This window comes from Chiloscyllium plagiosum, unplaced genomic scaffold (assembly GCF_037043375.1).
Source record: "Chiloscyllium plagiosum isolate Xiang-an unplaced genomic scaffold, Cpla_swu_hap1 HiC_scaffold_48, whole genome shotgun sequence".
NCBI lineage: Eukaryota > Metazoa > Chordata > Chondrichthyes > Orectolobiformes > Hemiscylliidae > Chiloscyllium > Chiloscyllium plagiosum.
In genome coordinates, this window is record NW_028270186.1 from 11,630,490 (window position 1) to 11,649,797 (window position 19,308).

Sequence of the window (19,308 nt, forward strand, 5' to 3'; positions counted from 1 at the left end):
TTATTTCCATACTTAGCTGCATTTGAAAAGGTAGACTGGGGATGCACAATTAATAGTGGTCCAGCCAGCAATGCCCACATCCCATGAATCAATTAAAAACAAACATACAGATAATGCTTTGCAACTGACGCATGCCAACTGCTGGTCTGCACTTTTTATTTAAGCATGAAAAAGGCCTCGAAGCAAAGGACTGACTAACAAGAATTCTTGATACATTTTGCAAAAAAAAATCTTTTGTAGCCTTCTTTAGGACAATTTTGTACTGAGAAGTCTTGGATTACTCAATACAGGATGGCAGAATGTTGTTGGGTATCTACAAAACATTCATTTAGTGACATGAAAAACCGCAAGTGCAAAGCTTCTGAAATGTAGTAGTGCCAGCAGAATGTCACGCACTTCTATTCAGAATAGTCTGAATGGTATTTTACGCTCCAAATGAAAACTTGTGTATGTTTTTAAACTTCAAACAGCAACTATTTTGACAACAGAAGCTCATGATGAAAAGGCTTGTTTCTAACCCCTGACATTACTGTGCACAAGGTGAAGCTTCATGTTCTATCTCATTGCAATATCTTATCACTGAACGCCTCCTGACATTGGATCCCAAAATGATATTGTGTTCTGTACTCCAAACATGTTCATGGCAATGAGGACAAAATTCCCAAAAGAAGTTATCAAGATTTTGCAGGAGTTCTCACATGATAGACAAATGGGCAACCTTCTCCATCATCAGCGGTAACAGCAGGGCACATTCTCTTCCAACCAGCTGAAGAGGTTTCACATCCATGGCCAGTGATTGTCATTCAAATGTGGGATAATTAAAAACCACAGTTCGTTTTCTCCACATCCTCCTGCCTCACATTACTGTGGAGTATTTCTTACTCAGCAAGAGTATAGAGGACATCTGAAGATGTAAAATACTTCACATACAATCAGTCGCTAAGACCAACACAATCATTTATAAAGACAAAATTCCCACCAAATTCCTTTAAACCTAAACTCTCCAGTTTGCAGTGGTTTAATTGCCACCTATAACCCTCAGAAATGCAGTTTGTTGTATCTGCTCACGAACTAGTGTTGATGACACAGAGTGCTACCGCATACATTCTGCTTTTCTTCGCTGTTCTTCCTTTCCCAGAAGCTGTGTAGCTAAACAGCAAATGAAACAAATGATTTGCAAGAAAGATTAGAAAGAGAGAAAGGCTTGAATTAGTGGTCAGGAGCAACAATCCCGAACATGAACAAACTAAATTGTTACTGCAAAACAAAAACACCTCAAATGATTTTCTGATCAAGTTATGTGGAGAGGCTATGACACACTTTGAGGGTAGGTGATGAATTGGAGGCATTGCAGAGAAGGTTCACTAGCTTTATTCCAGGTGTGGAAACCTTGCCTGAGAGGACCAGTCGAGAAGGTTGGCTTTGTATTTTTTGGAGTTCACAAGAATGGGAGGACACCTTACAGGATCCTTACCAGACTGGACAGGATTGATGCGGACAGGCCGTTTCCCCTTGTGGTAGAGTCGAGGACCAGAGGGACCACTCAGAATAAGGGAATGCACATTTAACAAAGATGAAGAGGAATTTCTAATCTCAGAGGGTATTGAATTTGTGCAACTCTTCACTGCAGAGGACTGCCAAAGGAAGTGGAAGCTGGGACAATTACAACATTTAAAAGGCATCCGAATGGGTACAAGAATAGGAAGGGTTTGGAGGGTTTTTCGCCAAATTGGACTTAATTAATTTCGGCGATCTGGTTGGCATGGGAAAATTGGACCATAGGGTCTGTTTCTGTGCTGTACATCTCTATAATTCTCTGACTGTCAAGGCTAAGTCATGAAGTCAGTTCAAGGTTGAGATCAACACATTTACAATCAGTAAGGGAATCAAAGGTTGTGGTGATAAGTAAGAAAGTGCAGTTCATGAATATCAGATCAGCCATGAGCTCATTGAATGGCAGAGCAGGTTCGTTGGAACAAATGGTCTACTTCTACTTGTACACCCTGTGGTCTTCTGAAACTGCAGTGATTGTAACAAGAACAGCCAGCCAGAACTCCAAGAATCTGAGTTCCTTGATTCGGACAGATTAACAGCCCCCATCAGGGAAATCTGGCTGACAGGTAATAACAGAGGTGTTCGAGGTTTTGTTCACTGAGAGCTTTCTCTGAGGAAGCAGTGTTAGTGTCAAGGATTTTGCACATGTGTAAATGAAGGATGGCCCAACCCCATGGAGTTATTTCAAAAACTTATTTCCTTGGTTAACGTCCTTCACAATATGGCAATGGGGGGGGGCAAACAAGTCAAATGTAGATGATCCCGTGTAGCAAGTTAGCTTATTTGGGTTGATGAGGCCAAAGTTGGCAGTCAAAATCAGCCGGGCTTAATTATAAAGAATTATGGTGGAACTTAAGCCTATGAATGTCTTTATCTGATGCTCAAGCATACAATTCCTCAAAGATCAACACTGAGCAGGACAAAACATCTCAACTGATTTTGCCTCAGTGACAGTGGTGAATGAGGTGTCACAGTGTGCCATTAACACAAACTCAGGTCAAGAGTTTGCAAGAAGCAGAAGACCAGTAAATATACCACGACCTCCAAGATCTCCACCAAGCAACACACCACTGACTTGGAACTACGGGGCCACTAATTCTCTGATGCTAGGTCAAAATTCTCCAGCTCCTTTCCTAAGAGCTCTGTTGGTGTCACTCTACCTCAAGGACTTCAAGACGACAACTCACTCACCAACCTCCCAAGGGTCATCAGCAATGGCAATAAATGCTGACCTGGCCCCATTCCCAATCCCATTCCACCCAACGAACATTTCATCCAAGAGTGCTCCATAAATGGCCTTTCCCCTGAATAGAGACAATATTTTGCTCCATCTTGGGACCAAACTGGAAGGAAATGAAAGCACCATGAATCTGAAACAGAAGCAGAAATTGCTGGACAAGCTCAGCAGGTCTGGCAGCACTTGTGGAGAGAAATCAGAGTTAATGCTGCAGGTCAAGCCACCCTTCCTCAAAACATCTGATTTCTCTCCACAGTTGCTGCAAAACATGCTGAGCTTTTCTAGCAATTTCTGTTTTTGTTTCTGATTTACAACGTTCGTAGTTGTCAGCTTTTACTGTGAATTCTGACATGGGCAGTTAATGATATATTTCTCACTTTAACAACAACATGGCATGGTGGCTCAGGGGTGGCACAGTGGTTCAGTGGTTAGCACTGCTGCCTCACAGCACCAGGGTCCCAGGTTCAATTCCAGCCTCGGGCGACTGTTTGTGTGGAGTTTGCGCATTCTCCCCGTGTCTGTGTGGGTTCCCTCCAGGTGCTCTGGTTTCCTTCCACAATCACAAAGATGTGCAGGTTAGGTAAATTGGCCATGCTAAATTGCCCGGAGTATTAGGTGCATTAGTAAGAGGGAAATGGGTCTGAGTAGGTCGCTCTTCGGAGGGGCAGTGTGGACTGGTTGGGCCAAAGGGCCTGTTTCCACACTGTAGGGAATCTAATCTAACCGACTCCATTTTATGGTACATCATGTAGGCTTCCAAAATTCTCAAAGTGCGCAACAGATGGAAGTGCATGTTGGAGTCAACATGAAGCTCCAACAAGAGCCTTCCTTTTCCAAAGTCCTTAATATCCATCCCTATCAGACAGGCAGTTCAACATCCAAATTCTCAACCAAAAACAAGAAAAAACAACAGATGTTCAGAAAAATAAAAACTTTGTCTGGGTAATCATTTAAATCATTATTTATTGACTTGGGATGTGTTGCCTCAAGCTCAGTAAAATCACATCAGCCTCAACAGCCATACATTTACAGTTTATACCCATTTACATTTGTTCTGATGCGCACCTCAGGGCCACAACAGAAGAAAATTCACCACAGAACAATCGTGAGATGAATTATTACTTGTGATGTGTTATCACAAATGATAACAGGGCCACAGACATCAACACTAAAAATAAACATAACACACTCCAAAATGTAGTCACAGTTACTGTAAATTGAGAAAGAATCCAGGAAACTAAAATTATTTGCAGTCTCAGTTCCCAGTAATAGACATTTTGATTCTTTCCAGTTTCCATTGAGATGATCGATGAAACATCCTGTCTTGTTAATTCACCTTTTTGACATTTCTGTAGACTAACTGCACATTAGGGGTACCTGAAATTAACATTGCGTTCACCACACAATGTTGAACTTGGAAGAAAACAGGTGTAACAAACCAAACTGACTTGGAAACTAAGTGAAGCAAGAATTCCATTTGGAGTGAGTCACACTCCACTAACATATCACCCCCCTCAACACTGGAATAAACCGTAATCTCAATAGAATTGCTGTGGTGGGAAATTAAACCAACCTACGCCCACGTTCTGTTGGCTTCTAGCGATCAAAGACATGGTTTTATCACCATGACTTCTTGCGATTTCTGACAGACAGCAATCATGGAAGACAGATGCTAACCCCAAAGGAATACCGCCACCTCAAGGAAACCCCTTGGAAAAGGGTTACAAACATGTTTCAAGATTTGAGAAAGAGCATGGATGAGAAACAAAGGAAGAGAAATCAATTCCGGTATGAATTCCAAGGTCAGAGACTGGGAAAATTGCTCTTGCAAAGCAGCTAATACATTTAAAAAAGGTTCATCTGTCCAACAGTCAGTTCAAGTTAAATGACTGGTACTATCCTTTCTCATATAACTTCATGATGTGAGGATATACACTGTTTCTACCTATCCATTTCTTCAGATAATTAAGTAAATTAATACATTTTCATTATGACTCATACTGCTTTGGGGAGGAGCATCAAAACATTGTCTTGCTTTACTGAAATCAGATAAACTAACTTGGCAAGAAAAAATCCACAGTGACGTCCTCTAGAATTAACTGGCTAAAACAATTAAATATTCACACTTCGGATATGCATTCAGATCAATTTTTGTTTTAAAGCATTAACTAGCCAATTCAAATAGAATGTTAACAGGCCTAATCCTCTGTATCAGCCATACATAGACCATGCATTTGCTCTCGAGTGCAGGTGAATAGAAAAGATCGATCATTTCCGACTGCTGTCCAAGTATGACATGTGTTATGCTCTGGAAGCAACAATAAGATGCATTTATATCACGCCTCGAAAGCATTTAAAATCCCATGCTGCTGCCCAGGAGTATAATCTGACAAAATATGATACCAAATCAATAAACGAGATATTGAGACTGATACCAGAGAGATGAAGGTAAAACTGCCAACACCAGAATGGATGGAGTGCACATAGTTCAAAGCAAATTCTCGGTGCGTGGTCAGCCTGGATGAAGTTAGAGAGATGGGGAAATGTGCAGGTACTCAGAAATTTGAATACGGGAAAGTTTTTATTTCTTTTAAAGATGACCAAATATGTCAATACAGCTGAGAAATAAGATTGAGAGAGTATTGTGCAGGTCGGAATATTAACAACAGCTTTTTAAAATGAGTGAAACTCGATCTACTGTCAAAGATGGGAGGAAGCCATGATAGCTCTTGCATCATCTAAACTGAGGGAAACAAAAGCTTGGATGACAGCTTCTGCACAGATAAGCAGAGACACCAGGCGAAAGTGAGGACTGTAGATGCTGGAGATCAGAGTCTAGATTAGAGTGGTGCTGGAAAAGCACAGCAGGCCAGGCAGCATCCAAGGAGCAGGATAATTGACGTTTCGGGCAAAAACCCTTCATCAGCAATGTCCTGATGGGCTTTTGCCCGAAACATCGATTTTCCTGCTCCTCCAATGCTGCCTGACATGCGGTGCTTTTCCAGCACCACTCTAATCTTGAAGCAGAAACACCAGTGATAGTACAGAGGAACAGTAAAAAGTGGTGCTTTTCATGAAGCATTGTGTTCAGCTGGGCTTCAGATAGGACAGTCACATTGCAAACTGTGCAGCTTCCCCCCAAGACAGTGGTCAGGAAGATAAGTGCAATCAGTACCAATTGGTCTTTCTGATATTTAATTTGTGGGGGGAAGGGCAGGGTGATTAAAGGGAAAAGAAAAGTTGTTATTTTCTCGAGTCAGGGAGTTGCTTCCGCATACACAATGGATCCAAAAGGTAGGGGTGGAAACTACATTTTGACAACAAACCAAATACAATGCCTGGATTGTCAGATTCAGGGTGCGTTAAACACAAGAACACTTGTGTGTCAAGAACAGAAGCAGCAGATTATCTGTCTCAGATACTGCAATGTCAAAGAGGTAAAAGCATTCCCATTCTGGACAAATGCAGAGACAGTTTGACCAACAGTAGCAAAGCATAATGAAAGAACCAAATGGACAAAAAACATTTTTAAAATACAATTTATACCTAATGCTTTCAATAAATATTGTGGCATAAATGTACCTTAACTTGGTTGAGTTACAGAACATTTTTAACATTCAATCGAGCAAGTGACTGGTTAGAATTCACGTTAGAAAAGATGGCCCTACCCATTACAAGACCCGCTCAACAAAGAGGCATACCTGGACAACAGGGTTTCCATACATGACTTTGCAGTCTTCAGGCTCCACTTTGACAGCTTTGTATTCCTGGCTGTCAGTGGTGGTAGAATCATGCTTGCTCCTTTTCTTTTTCTCCCGTTTTGGTTTGCGAGTCACTGCAGACTCAGCAGCCTGAGCCTGCTGCTCATTCAGGAGATCACCACAGAGTGAGGACTCAAACAGTGCCTTTCCATTGTGGTAAGTTTTAGTGATGCGCAATTTAATCTCTGGAGAGCCCGTCTTCTTTGGTGTGACAGGTTCAGGAACAGGAGGAGAGGGTGCTTTCTCCTGAATCTCGGGCTGTTTCACCAAGTGGTTTCCCGCTGTGCAAGATTCAGTGGAACTGATATTCTTACATGTTCCGTAGCCATTGGCAGATCCATTGGGGAGCTGGGAATATGCTGGGTGCTTGTTTGGCGTCTCATACATGTTAACATTGGAGTAGCCATTGGTGACTGGTGGGATATTATCAGCACCAGAAGCAGGAAAGATAAACCCTTGCTGGAGGGAAGCTTCACAGGATTGCCCTCTGTCTTCCCTGATGCCACTGCTGGCATTGAGAACATCAGGAACCTGTCTCATATTGGCTGAATCAATAAGTTGTTGCGGCAGTTGAATCGTGTTTCCCATGATACCTTTCATGAATGTGAACGAGAGATCCATCGTGTTGCCCCCGCATCCTCAACTTTCCCTCTCTCTTGTTGAGCCTGTGGAACAATGACAACACAAAATGTTTTTTCACTCTTCACATCAATGCACAACATGATCGTAACTCTCATGTAATGCAAGGCCAACTCCAAAATGATTCACTCAAGACACAACGAATCATATTAACTTGCTCAAGATTGGCTTGACTGATGATACCAGTTGTATGGACAGTTGTGCTGTAAACACTCAATGCTCTACACCAAGTTTACCGAGCCTTTAAATCAACTCATTTCAAAATGATCACATCTCTAACAGGATGAAAGAAAATACTACATACAGTTGGGAATTTAACCAGCACTGACCCCCTACTTAATGCCATATGGTATGATCATCCAGCACCACTCTAATCTTGAAGCAGAAACACCAGTGACAGTACAGAGGAACAGTAAAAAGTGGTGCTTTTCATGAAGCAAGAAAACTGCTTTCCATCATGATACTAAGATTTTAATAATATGAAATGTTCCAAGAAACACTTTTCTGGTCCAAAAGAAGGCAAGTAAATTTTGATTCCAAGCAGTCATAGAGATGTACAGCATGGAAACAGACCCTTCAGTCCAACCCATCCATGCAGACCAGATATCCCAACCCAATCTAGTCTCGCCTGCCAGCACCCGGCCCTTATCTGTCCAAACCCTTCCTATTCATACACCCATCCAAATGCCTCTTAAATGTTGCAATTGTACCAGCCTCTAGTTCTGGACTCTCCGACCCCAAGGAAAAGACTTTATCCATTTATCCTATCCATGCCCCTCAATTTTGTAAACCTCAATAAGGTCACCCCTCAGCCTCTGATGCTCCAGGGAAAACAGCCCCAGCCTGTTCAGCCTCTCCCTGTAGCTCAAAACCTCCAACCCTGGCAACATCCTTGTAAATTTTTTCTGAACCCTTTCAAGTTTCACATCATCTTTCCGATAGGACCCCTATCGTGTGAGACAAGATGAGGAGGATTTTTCAAATTATCCTAACTTCCACCAGAATTTCTTTCTTCGATAATCATTTTTGACAATCAACTATTTTTTTCCTGAGACAGTCTTTCACACGAGGAGTTTCAGACTCTCTGCAACGCACCTAACCAGTTACAATGAGTAAAAGGAAACATACAATGGCCCCTTAAGAGTCATGTGTTTATTCTGCTCAATAACTGTTGTCAATCTCATAATATCAATTGTTACTCCATGGAAACAACTGTACTACGAACAACTTCCATTATTCCACACCATATTGTCAGACAAATGGCTCGTACAGGCTGGACTATTTCAAAACCAGGAACACTAGGAATGAGTCCAGGTCAAATTTCATGTGAACGGGAAAAGACTGTTGCATGAAGACAAAACCCAGCCCTGTGCACAATCGTGCAAATTTGGTACACTAGATGAGCCTTGTCAGCAAGAATGGAGCAAAGCTTCCCTTGAAGTTGCTGAAGTGCACAGGACAGCAGTACAACTACACCTTAGGTCCAGTATTCCAATGGTTCAATCTCTAGCTTTAACAGGGAAGACAAAACCCTATATAGCCACGTTGCAGCAAGTAAAAGAGATGATTAAGGGAAACATTCTCTCATCTAACTTGAGCATTGTTCATGATGGAGACACACTACCTCCACTCTGTTCTAGTTAATCAACATTCAAGACTTGATTTATTCTACTGTGAAATCCTTTTCAGATTTTGCCTAATTGCTGTTTTAGAACTCTTGCTCTCAGTGTATGAGACTTGGACAGTGAAAGGTCAGACAAACAAAACAAAACTCATCCCAGGAAAACCAGACCAACCAAACAAAAAACTGGACAAACCTAAAACATATAATGTACGTAACAGGACAAAAAGACATCCAAGGTTGCTAGTCAGAATGTCTGATCACGTTCACTGTTTACAGAAATTGGTTCGGAAAGGAAGTTGAAATACAGTGGAATTATTGGCAGCCAATTGGATTTGTTTGAAAATGATACGGCTCAGCATAGAAAACGATGTGTAAAGATGTTTTTAACTACAGAACTATTCTTCCAAGTAAAAATGACCATCATGACCATTTATATGTTGGAACAGGCACACAAGAAACACCAGCAAAAAGAACATCTTTTTAAAGTGTTTGCAATAAACTAGAGTGAAACAGATAACCAATGGGTTTTTGGTTCCCCTGCAATTCAGTTATGCTGTATATCAGAGAGATATAGTGGTGAGGTGGGGGCGTGGAACACGTGTGTCTATGGAGTTAGGGAATAAACAGAGAAGACTGTGGGAAAATGGAAGAGTGGGATTATTCAAACCCACAGCTATTTATTTGTAACCTTCAAATGGAAAGTGGAGGCCAAATTATTGATCAGTTATTACAAGTTTCAGACTCCCATATCTGCCAATCAAGTTTGCACTGCAGCTATAAGACTTTAGCCAGGGTACTTTCCAGTATAAACCAATGAGTTTCTAGGTGAAGTCACAACTGAGTGCTTCCTGCTAATCCACGCCAAGAAACATCAAACGGAAATCATTGTACTGTACTTCCCATTGGTTCGTCCCTCACATACCCAATTACTTATTCTGCCTATGCAAGAATAGGAAACTGCTAGGAGTTTGCTATTTTTAAAAACATCTACAAACAGCACAGCAACAACACATTTTACGGCAGCACTTACGTAACAAAGATACAGCCAGAACTCCAACTGCACAGAGATCAGCTGCAATCTGTATCACTAGGATCAGAAAATGAGCCGTGAATACAGGGGTATATGTATTGCAGTACATGCAACGGCAGATCCTCATCAGGCAGTAATTAGACACAATAACCAGAACTCAAATTACAAAGGAACAATTGGAGAAAAAGGGGCGGAAGGGTGGTTCAAAAAGCAGAGGTTCTCAACATCACTGTACAAATACTGAATTTCTTGAAGGTCTAAAATCAAACAATGGAGTGAACACCCAGGACAACCTATACAGTATCCTTATTTCCTATGTGTCTGCTCATGTCACTCATAACTGGCAGATGTTCCCCCTCAGGGCACAAGATTACAGTCAAGGCCGCATTTACCTTTTTCTATAATTATTATTTGCAAAATGCACAGCAAATCCATCAACAACAGCAGAACAGCAAGTAAACGTTCTCAAGGAGGAGACTCGGCAGACCCAATGAATGTGGAACAATGGATTTAACTGGCTTATTCACAAAGATAATTATTATCAAATGTTGCAAAGTGCAATATATAAAAATAATACACATCAACCTTACAGGTGATTCACTTAAGAATGATCCTCCCTGCTCATTCTCACCACCTTTCTTCTCTTAGAGTCATAGAGATGTACAGCATGGAAACAGACCCTTCGGTCCAACCCGTCCATGCCGACCAGATATCCCAACCCAATCTTGTCCCACCTGCCAGCACCTGGCCCATATCCCTCCAAACCCTTCCTATTCATATACCCATCCAAATGCCTCTTCTTTAAAGTATTCCTGAAAGGTAAACTATTGGTCATCAACCCTCATGGATCCTTGTGTAACTCATCAATTTTGGTTTTCTGACACTCCTGTCAAGTGCCTGGGTACATTTCATTACGGTTAAGGCATTGTACAAACACTAGTTTTTGTGGGTGACAACAAAGACTGAACAACACTGGTCTCTCAAACTTCAAACTTGGAAATTGACCAAGTATTCAAGTTTTACTCAAATGCTTTATCCGATAGATATTTACAATCCATTAAAAATCAGAATTCAAAAACTAGACTTTCTCAATGAACAAACTCAGTCAATGCTTCTTCCTTAATTTAAAAAATACTTCAGCTTTCTACTGTTTCTTTGTTTAGTTCTTAGGAGAACTCACTCAACATCCGAACATACTTGGCAGCTTTGACAAAAGGTCAGTTAGACTCGAAATGTCAGCTCTTTTCTCTCCCTACAGATGCTGCCAGACCTGCTGAGAATTTCCAGCATTTTCACTTTTGGTTTCAGATTCCAGCATCCACAGTAATTTGCTTTTATTTTTTATTAAGAACATACATCATAGCAAACACTGCATTGCTGAATATATTTTCAATCAACACTGGAAACACAGTTTTTCTTTTTTTTCAAATTATGGGAGGAGCATGAACCGACAAATTAATTTCAATCAAGGAATGACAGGTCTACCACAAAGCTCCCTGTATATTGCAATATTTACATAGAATTCCCAAGTGACCTCATGCAAATGAATAAAACACCTAAACAGACTTAATGATTTAATGTACCAAATAATCCCCAGATACCAGCAAAGTCCTCAGGTTGTACTTGAGTCTAGTTAATATTATGGTAAACTGTGCAAACTAGGTAGTTCTTTTCTTTACAACATATACAAATTCATGATTGATTTTTTCTTTCAAACAATTTTTCTGTTAACAGAAGTCAGCTGTAGTCTAAATGGAGCTGAATAATTCGATCACACTGCAATTGGCTTCTTAGTTTACCAAGTTGGGGGCGGGGGGAGTGGTGGAAGAGTAAAAAGAAAACGAGATTGAGTTATCAGCCAGGCTGTACTCTGGCAGGGCCTACAGAGATCTACGCATGCAGGGATCAACCTCAGGTTGAAGAGAGAAAATGGGATTATTGAGAGAGTGCCCTGTTTTTTTTTGGGGTGGGGGAGGCAATGAAAAATCTCAATCAGCTCAAAACTGCAGTAATTTACATCACCATCTCATATTACCAATTGATGGTTTGCTTCTGAAGGCAATGCCTACATATTTGTGGTGATCAGCTCAAAACAGAACATCAGAAAAAAATTAACAGAGATTGGCAGCACAGCACATCAAGTAAAAGAGTGATGGATGACCTTTTCTCCTGAATAAGAAGCTGCTTTATCACTGTTTTTTGCCCACTCTGAATCGAGAATATGGTTGCTGACATGTGTCCCCTTCCCCTCTGCAGCAATATGGGGCATTCTCCACAGTTGAAAATAAATCTGTTCCCAGATGTGCAGTGAGCAGCTGAGCAGTTTGTTGGTGCACTGAATGACTCAGCTGCTCACGTTCCCTCCCTCCCTCCCTCCCCACAGAGAGCCAACAAGGACAGGAACTTGCGTGGTTTCTGATCATGAACCCACATCCTTTCCCTCTACATCATCTGCACTGTTAGGCGCAGCATTTTAAAACACCACAAACATGGAAGCACAGATAGACACTACAATCCTTTGCTTATGATGAAATAAAATTCCCTTCTGAAATAAACAATGCAAAAACTAGACCTTCTTGAAAAACATCAATGGAGCCATTTGAAAAATTGTAGCACCATTGTCATCAGAAAAGCCAGTCTGGTGACAAGGACTGTATTCGTCACAGTCTTCTCTGAGCAGAATGATATTTAGTGAAACCACATTACCTGACATATAAAACCGGTTTGGTCAGAAACACATTATTCTCTTCCTCCCCTCCATTTTATTTGGCTAAAAAGCATCAATGATTTGGTGCTTTACCAGGGAGAAAGGTCTGACATGCAAAAGTGAGGGCGAGAAATTATCTTATGGCTCTACAAGTTTGGATACTATCTTTTCTAACAAACAATCATAAACATCAATTTCACTTCGCTTGAATCATTTTCAATCATATTGCAACAATCTAATTCAGTGATGTTGCTCCATATAGAAAAGCCAACACGGTCAATTTCATACTACTTCAGATTGTATCATCGTACTGAACTAAATGGATTTAAAAGCTTCACTGATCAGTAAAGGCTGACTAAGGATTTTAAACAATGCCGTGTTTGGGAAACAGCTATGTTGCAACAAACTTTATTTCCTCCCTCAATGCTCTCTCAAGGGTCAGCCATTTCACGCTTGGGTTTGGGTCCACAGGAGTCCTCCTACATCTCATCAAAACAGCCCTTCCTTATGGGTGAACCAAGATAACAAGTGTGATTTTCCAACATCCCTAGCAAATTGCCTAACAATATACTCAGGAGTATTTATAAAGCACACCAGAGACAGTCAGTGGTAGTAGAACTACCACACAGCTGTTCTGGTGAGTAGACCAACATGGCACACAGAAATTCAAACCGGGTAAACAACAGCTCATGTGCAAAGCAGGAAGTGATCTGTTATCCATCTCACATTCTGAGTTATCGCCCAGGTGAAACATTCTCTTCAGTTAACTATTGACCTCACTGGAATCAGACTGTTTTGTTCAGCACCTAAATCCCAACAGTGTCAGACAAGAGTTGTTTAAAGTGCTCATGTAAAAACACAAAGCATCTCATGGATAAAATCAGGGCGGAGTATGAATCTGAAAAGTCAAATGTCAATGAAAAGCAGAAGGAAAAAGGATGAAAAGGAAGGAGGCTAAAAACAGGGCTGATCAGGGACAAAAAAAATGACAATCTTGTGGAGGCAGAGGGCAAGGCTGAGACTGAAAGAGCAGTATCCAGTCATCACGCAAGAAAAGGATGTCAACGCAATTACACAGAAATTGCAGGAGACCTACGAACTATTACTGAGCAACTCTAGATCATGGCTGATCATCTCCCTAAAAGTCACTTTCCCACAGCATCCCTATATGCTTTGAAATCTACTATTTCTAGTAATGTATCAATCTCAGCCTTGAACATCATCAATAACTGAGCCTCCACAACCTGACGTGGTCGTGATTTCCAAAGATTCCCACCCTGAGTGAAGAAATTCCCCTTCATCTCAGTGCAGAATGTCAGTTCCCTTATTCTGAGACTTCTCTTCACCAACAAACGTGTCAAACGTTGTACAGCCCTTTCGTGGAGGAAGAGGTAATACAAAAAAAATTAAATTGGCAAACAGTTCATATGGTGAACATACTTAAAGGATTATCCATACCCCAAGTACCCATGGCCAGGAAGATACAGCATCTGGTATAAAAGGAGTGATGGCAGTGCTGGAGCCATCATCGTTCTATTGTCTTTGGGTATACATCAGTCTCAGAGGCTAGGAGGGCTGTCATACACAAATATGCAAAAAACACAAGATAACCCAGGAAACACAGGTCAGTAAGCCTAAAATTACTCTCAGGGAGTCAGGAACCTGCAGAAAAGAACGGTTACTTGGAAAAAAATGAACTAATATGATACAGCTGCTGTTGAATTTTTAAAAAAGATTTGGATAGGCAAATCGGATTTTGTTGTTTGATGAAATGTTGAAAGATGTTGATGTGGTATACATGGACTTTCAAAATCAATGAGGAGAAAGAAAGTCATCCATTAGTTTAACAAAACTGACGAGAAAATTGCAGCTACTTGTATTAAAGGGGTAATGGCAGTGTTGTCACACAACTGGCTCATAGAGTCATAAAACAGGAGAGTTGCATAATAGTTGGACAGATACAGCAGAGTCTGAGGAGCAGGAAAACTCAACGTTTCAGACAAAAGCCCTTCATCAGGAATCATTCCAACATCGATTTTCCTGCTCCTTGGATGCTGCCTGACCTGCTGTGCTTTTCCAGCATCACTCCAATCTAGACTCTGATCTCCAGCTTCTGCAGTTCTCATTGTCACCTATATACAGCAGAGTGCCCGTCAGAGGTTGGGATTAAGATAAATGGTCTCTTTGATGTGTCAATGACCTGGATTTCTGTTTTTAAGCATACAAGTTCAAAGCTTGCAGGTAATATGAAACTCCCTAAGTGCAGTTAACAGTGAGGAGGATAGCACCAGACTTAGGAAGCTATAGACAGACAACTAAACAAATTTGAAATGACACATGTTGAAAGGAAATTTCAGGAGAGATACTACAAATTAATGATGCAATGTAATTAGGAGTACAGAAGGAGAGACTTGGGTGGGTGGGGTGGTGGTGATGGTTTGCTTATGTACATACTTTAAAGTGGCTTGACAATTTCAAAACTAAAAATCAGGATTCCTGCCTTTATAAATAAAACAGAGTATAAAAAAGCATCTTTATAAACTACTTGTACAATATAACCTGGAGTACTGCACTGAACTTGAACAGGAGCATTAACTCCTTGGAAAGATTTCAGAAGAGATTTACAAGATGGTATTTACAAGATGGTATCAGAGATGAGGAACATTGGATATCTGAAGTGACAAGGTAAACTGAGATTGTTCTTAAAGCATTATGTTGAGATTCAAAAAAGATGTTCAAAAGTTATGAGAGATAAAGATAAACTAAACGCATAAGGATAATATGCTCCCACTTTCAGTATTGGAGTCAGTAACCGGAAGACACAGATTTAAAAAATTTGGGAAAAAATATCATACTCACATAGTGATTATGCTACTTAATGCACCACTTCAATGTGTGAGCACAGGATCATGGGACTGTCATCATGAAGTAGTCTGCCATCTTGTCTTCTCTGCCTCTCTGAATTAGTCATGCTCTTAATTTCATTCTCCACATAATCCTGCACATGCTTCCTTTTCAGATAATAACCTAATTATCTTCTGAATGCTTGGCTTAAACCCACCTCCACCACACTTTCAGGCAGTACTTTCTCGTCAGAAGAAAGGCTGTGGCATTGTGTTGCTATCACTACATTATTCACAGTCATTAATGTTCCGGGAATATCAGCTTGAATCCACTGTGGTGAATAGTCAAATCTGAATTCCATTTAAAAAGTCTGAATTTTTTTTTGAAAACTAGTCTAAGATGTTGTGAAACTTGAAAGGCTTCAGAAAAGATTTACAAGGATGTTGCCAGGGTTGGAGGATTTAAGCTGTGGAGAGAGGCTGAATAGGCTAGGGCTGTTTTCCTTGATGCGTTGGAGGCTGAGGTGACCTCATCGGAGTTTATAAAATCATGAGGGGCATGGATAAGATAAATAGACAAAATCTTTTCATTGGGGTGGGGGGGGAGTCCAGAACTAGAGGGCATAGGTTTAGGGTGAGAGGGGCAATCTGGTCGGCATGGACAAGTTAGACCGAAGGGTTTGTTTCTGTGCTGTACACCTCTATGACTCTATGACTGTAACAGCAATCATGTAAACACCGTCAATTGTCATATAAACCCATCTGGTTCACCAACATCCTTCTGAGAAAAATATCTGCTATCCTTTCCTGATCTGGCCCAAATGTGACTCCAGATCCACAACAACACAGGTGACATGTGGCTGTCAAAGAGTCATACAGCACAGAAACGGAACTTTCAGTTCAAACAGTCCATGCCAAACATAATCCCAAACTTAAGTAGTCCCATCTGCCTATTCTTGGCCCATATCCCTCAAAACCTTTCCTCTTCATGTCCTTATCCAAATGTATTTTACACATTGTATGTGGGTACAAATACACCACTTTCTCCAAAGTTCATTCCACACATGAACCACCCTCTGAAACTGTGCAACAAGCCACTCAGATCAAAGGTAATAAGGGATCGATAATAAATTCTAGACTAGCCAGCAACATCCACATACTATGAACAAATAAAAAAGATCTTGGCATGTGAACAAGCTGTTTTTCAATGTTCCTTTTGGTAGAAGCAGAAGTAACATTAAAAATAGATTGCAGATAGGCTTGGAAAGAACACACTGAAATAGTTTTGGTGAAATCAGAAGAGTAAGACAACAAGAGAAATCTGTGAAAGAACTAGCTGAGGCACTATGGGCCAAATGGCCTCCATGTCTGTTGTAAAAATCTATACAAGCAACTGTCAGTAAAATACATACTTTTTGTTGCAAAGAAGTTTTAAGTTTACAACCACATTTAAGCTCAGAAATAAATTTTTAAGTTTCATTAATTGTGTCAGCTTCTGCTCACAAACATTCTTCTTCCCACTGTTTTCTTTCCAAAATGACAACAAGTGCTATGGTTACATTTTGAATGTCATCTCATCTGCTGACAAACATGGACATCAAAAACTGAACAAGGCAGGAACGTCACCTGTCAAAAATCATTTCTCAGAAAAACCTCTGACAGCTCAGACAGATGACAAGTTGCCCTGATCTTTTCCACCACCATCCCCACATCTGCAAGAATTGCCCTTACAAAAAAAAGCAAATAGAAATGTTAATGTCTCAGAGCAGGAGGTTGGGCCGAAATGAGGCAGGGGAAAGAGGAGGATAGTTACTTAACACCTTGCCAAACAAGTACACTTAACCTACAGACCAGATTATTGGATTTTGAGATGAAACTTAATGTTGCATCCTCAGTCATCAGCAGGAGACAGACTGCTGCAATATGGCTGCCAATGCCCCTTTAAATCTAGCTTGTACCTTTCCCCCCCCCCTTCATCCTCACTCATGCCCCTCTCGCCAAACAACATGTAGCGAAGGAAGAAAAAAACAGTATCTCACTGTCCATCCACACCACCAGGGGAATTATCACTCCATGGAACAAAATATGAAATGACAGCTGAATGTCACAAATTTAAGGAAAAAAAAATACTTGTCCTGAAGATGAGAAGTGTTGGAAAACAGAAAAAAAAACAAACACTACTACCTGCAGGTTGTTCCATTCTAGTCAGAGCCAGAAAGGCTCAGCTTGCTGGGGATTCAGAGACTGAATTAATCCAGGAGGAAGGAGAGAAGGATGTCCAGGCCGCTCGCAGCTTTAATGGGGAGGGAAGTGAGTGGGGGTGGGACGGGCTGGGAGAAGGTTTTTTTCTCTCTCTTTTTTTACCTCCGTCGTTTTGGAGCTGCCATTGTCAGACTGGCGAGATGGCGGCTGCAGCTTTGACAGAGGAGGAGGGGATGGAGAACGACGCGGGGGTGGGGAGATCTCTGTGGTGTTTTGAAGCTGCCGCTCGGGGCTGGGGCTGGGGCTGGGACTGCGGCTTGGCCTGGCTGGTCTCGCCACCCGGGGCCCCGGGCCTGTGGTGCGCTGCCTCGCCGCCTGTGCGTGTTGTTTTGGCCGCCTTCCCTCCGCGGCCGCACAAAGGCCCCGGGCCTCGCACCCCCATTGGCTGCCGGGCCCCGCACATGCAGCGGAGCATCACGGGACATGTAGTCCATTCGCTGATTGACAGCTCCGCCAACAACAAGTGCTGCTGGCTGGCAGGGACAGAGAACCAAACGCTGGTAACTGCTTCTGGCTCGGACTCCTCCCTCCAAAGCCCTGCTAATCCAACCCTCCCCCATTTGCAAGCACTTGCCTGTGCTGAAGGTTTGGGTTTCTTTTCATTCATGAAATTTGTGGGTTTATGCCCAACCCATTTGCTCTTGACATGGTGGTGAGCCACCTCAGTCCATGTGGTGACAGGAGGACACCCACAGTGCAATTTGGGAGGAGATCCCAGCATGCTTGTGAAAAGAAAACAGCACCACCACGCTCTCTGGGGCAATTAATTAAGGTCAAACAGTAATTCACCGGACAAAATCAGTAAATGACGGGTAACAGTTAGAAATGAATTTTGGAAGACAAGTCGGAGCAGCATGCATGTCCCGTTTGCAGATTGCTGATTATTTTTGTCTGGTAACCGAAAGTCATAGAGTCATTGAGTCATAGAAATGTAAAGCACGGAAACAGACTCTTCGGTCCAACTAGTCCATGTCGACCAGATATCCCAACGCAATCTTGTCCCACCTGCCAGCACCTAGCCCATATCCCTTCAAACCCTTTCTATTCATATACCTAACCAGATGCCTTTTAAATGTTGCAATTGTACGAACCTCCACTACTGCCACTGGCAGCTCATTCCATACACACACCACCCTCTGCGTGAAAAGGTTGCCCCTTAGGTCCCTTTTATATCTTTCCCCTCTCACCCTAAACCTATGCCCTCTAGTTCTGGTCTCCCCCACCTTAGGGAAAAGTCTTTGTCTATTTATCCTAATCATGCCCCTCATGATTTTATAAACCTCTATAAGATCACCCCTCAGCCTCCGACGCCCCAGGGAAAACAGCCCTCGTCTATTCAATCTCTCCCGAAAGCTCAGGAAAATTAATTTTACAAGTAGATTAATACATGGAAAGAATTAGATTGATTACACTGGAGCTACACTGGCCTAGCATGCAGCACACACATTCCATGACCAAATAATAAATAACATTCTTCTGCACTTCCTGACTTTGCACGTTTGTTCCTTGGAACTCAAAAGAATAGGAGGCAATCTCACTGAAATATGAGGAGGTCCACAAAAGCCAAATTGCTGGAAAATCTGAAAGTCTGAAATACAAGAAGATGGAGAGAACCAGAGTTAATTTTTCAAGGCCAATATGATACCTCTTA

At 41.6% G+C, this 19,308-nt stretch overlaps 1 protein-coding gene across 5 annotated transcripts in view; it reads right to left on the reverse strand.

The window, feature by feature from the left end:
* nsd3 (nuclear receptor binding SET domain protein 3) overlaps positions 1-18,006 on the reverse strand; it is a 106,102-nt gene extending 88,096 nt beyond the window's left edge. The window contains exons 1-2 of one of the 5 annotated variants that reach the window (XM_043681453.2): positions 17,580-18,006; positions 6,493-7,217 (exon numbers count right to left, since the gene is read on the reverse strand). In XM_043681453.2, the coding sequence (XP_043537388.1) occupies positions 6,493-7,173 (681 nt within the window). In that variant the 5' untranslated portion in view covers positions 7,174-7,217; positions 17,580-18,006. Of the gene's footprint in view, positions 1-6,492; positions 7,218-15,411; positions 17,267-17,579 lie in introns of those variants that run through there. The other 4 variants (XM_043681452.2, XM_087984198.1, XM_043681450.2 and 1 more) reach the window with 4 other exon arrangements.
* Positions 18,007-19,308: the final 1,302 nt, after the last annotated feature.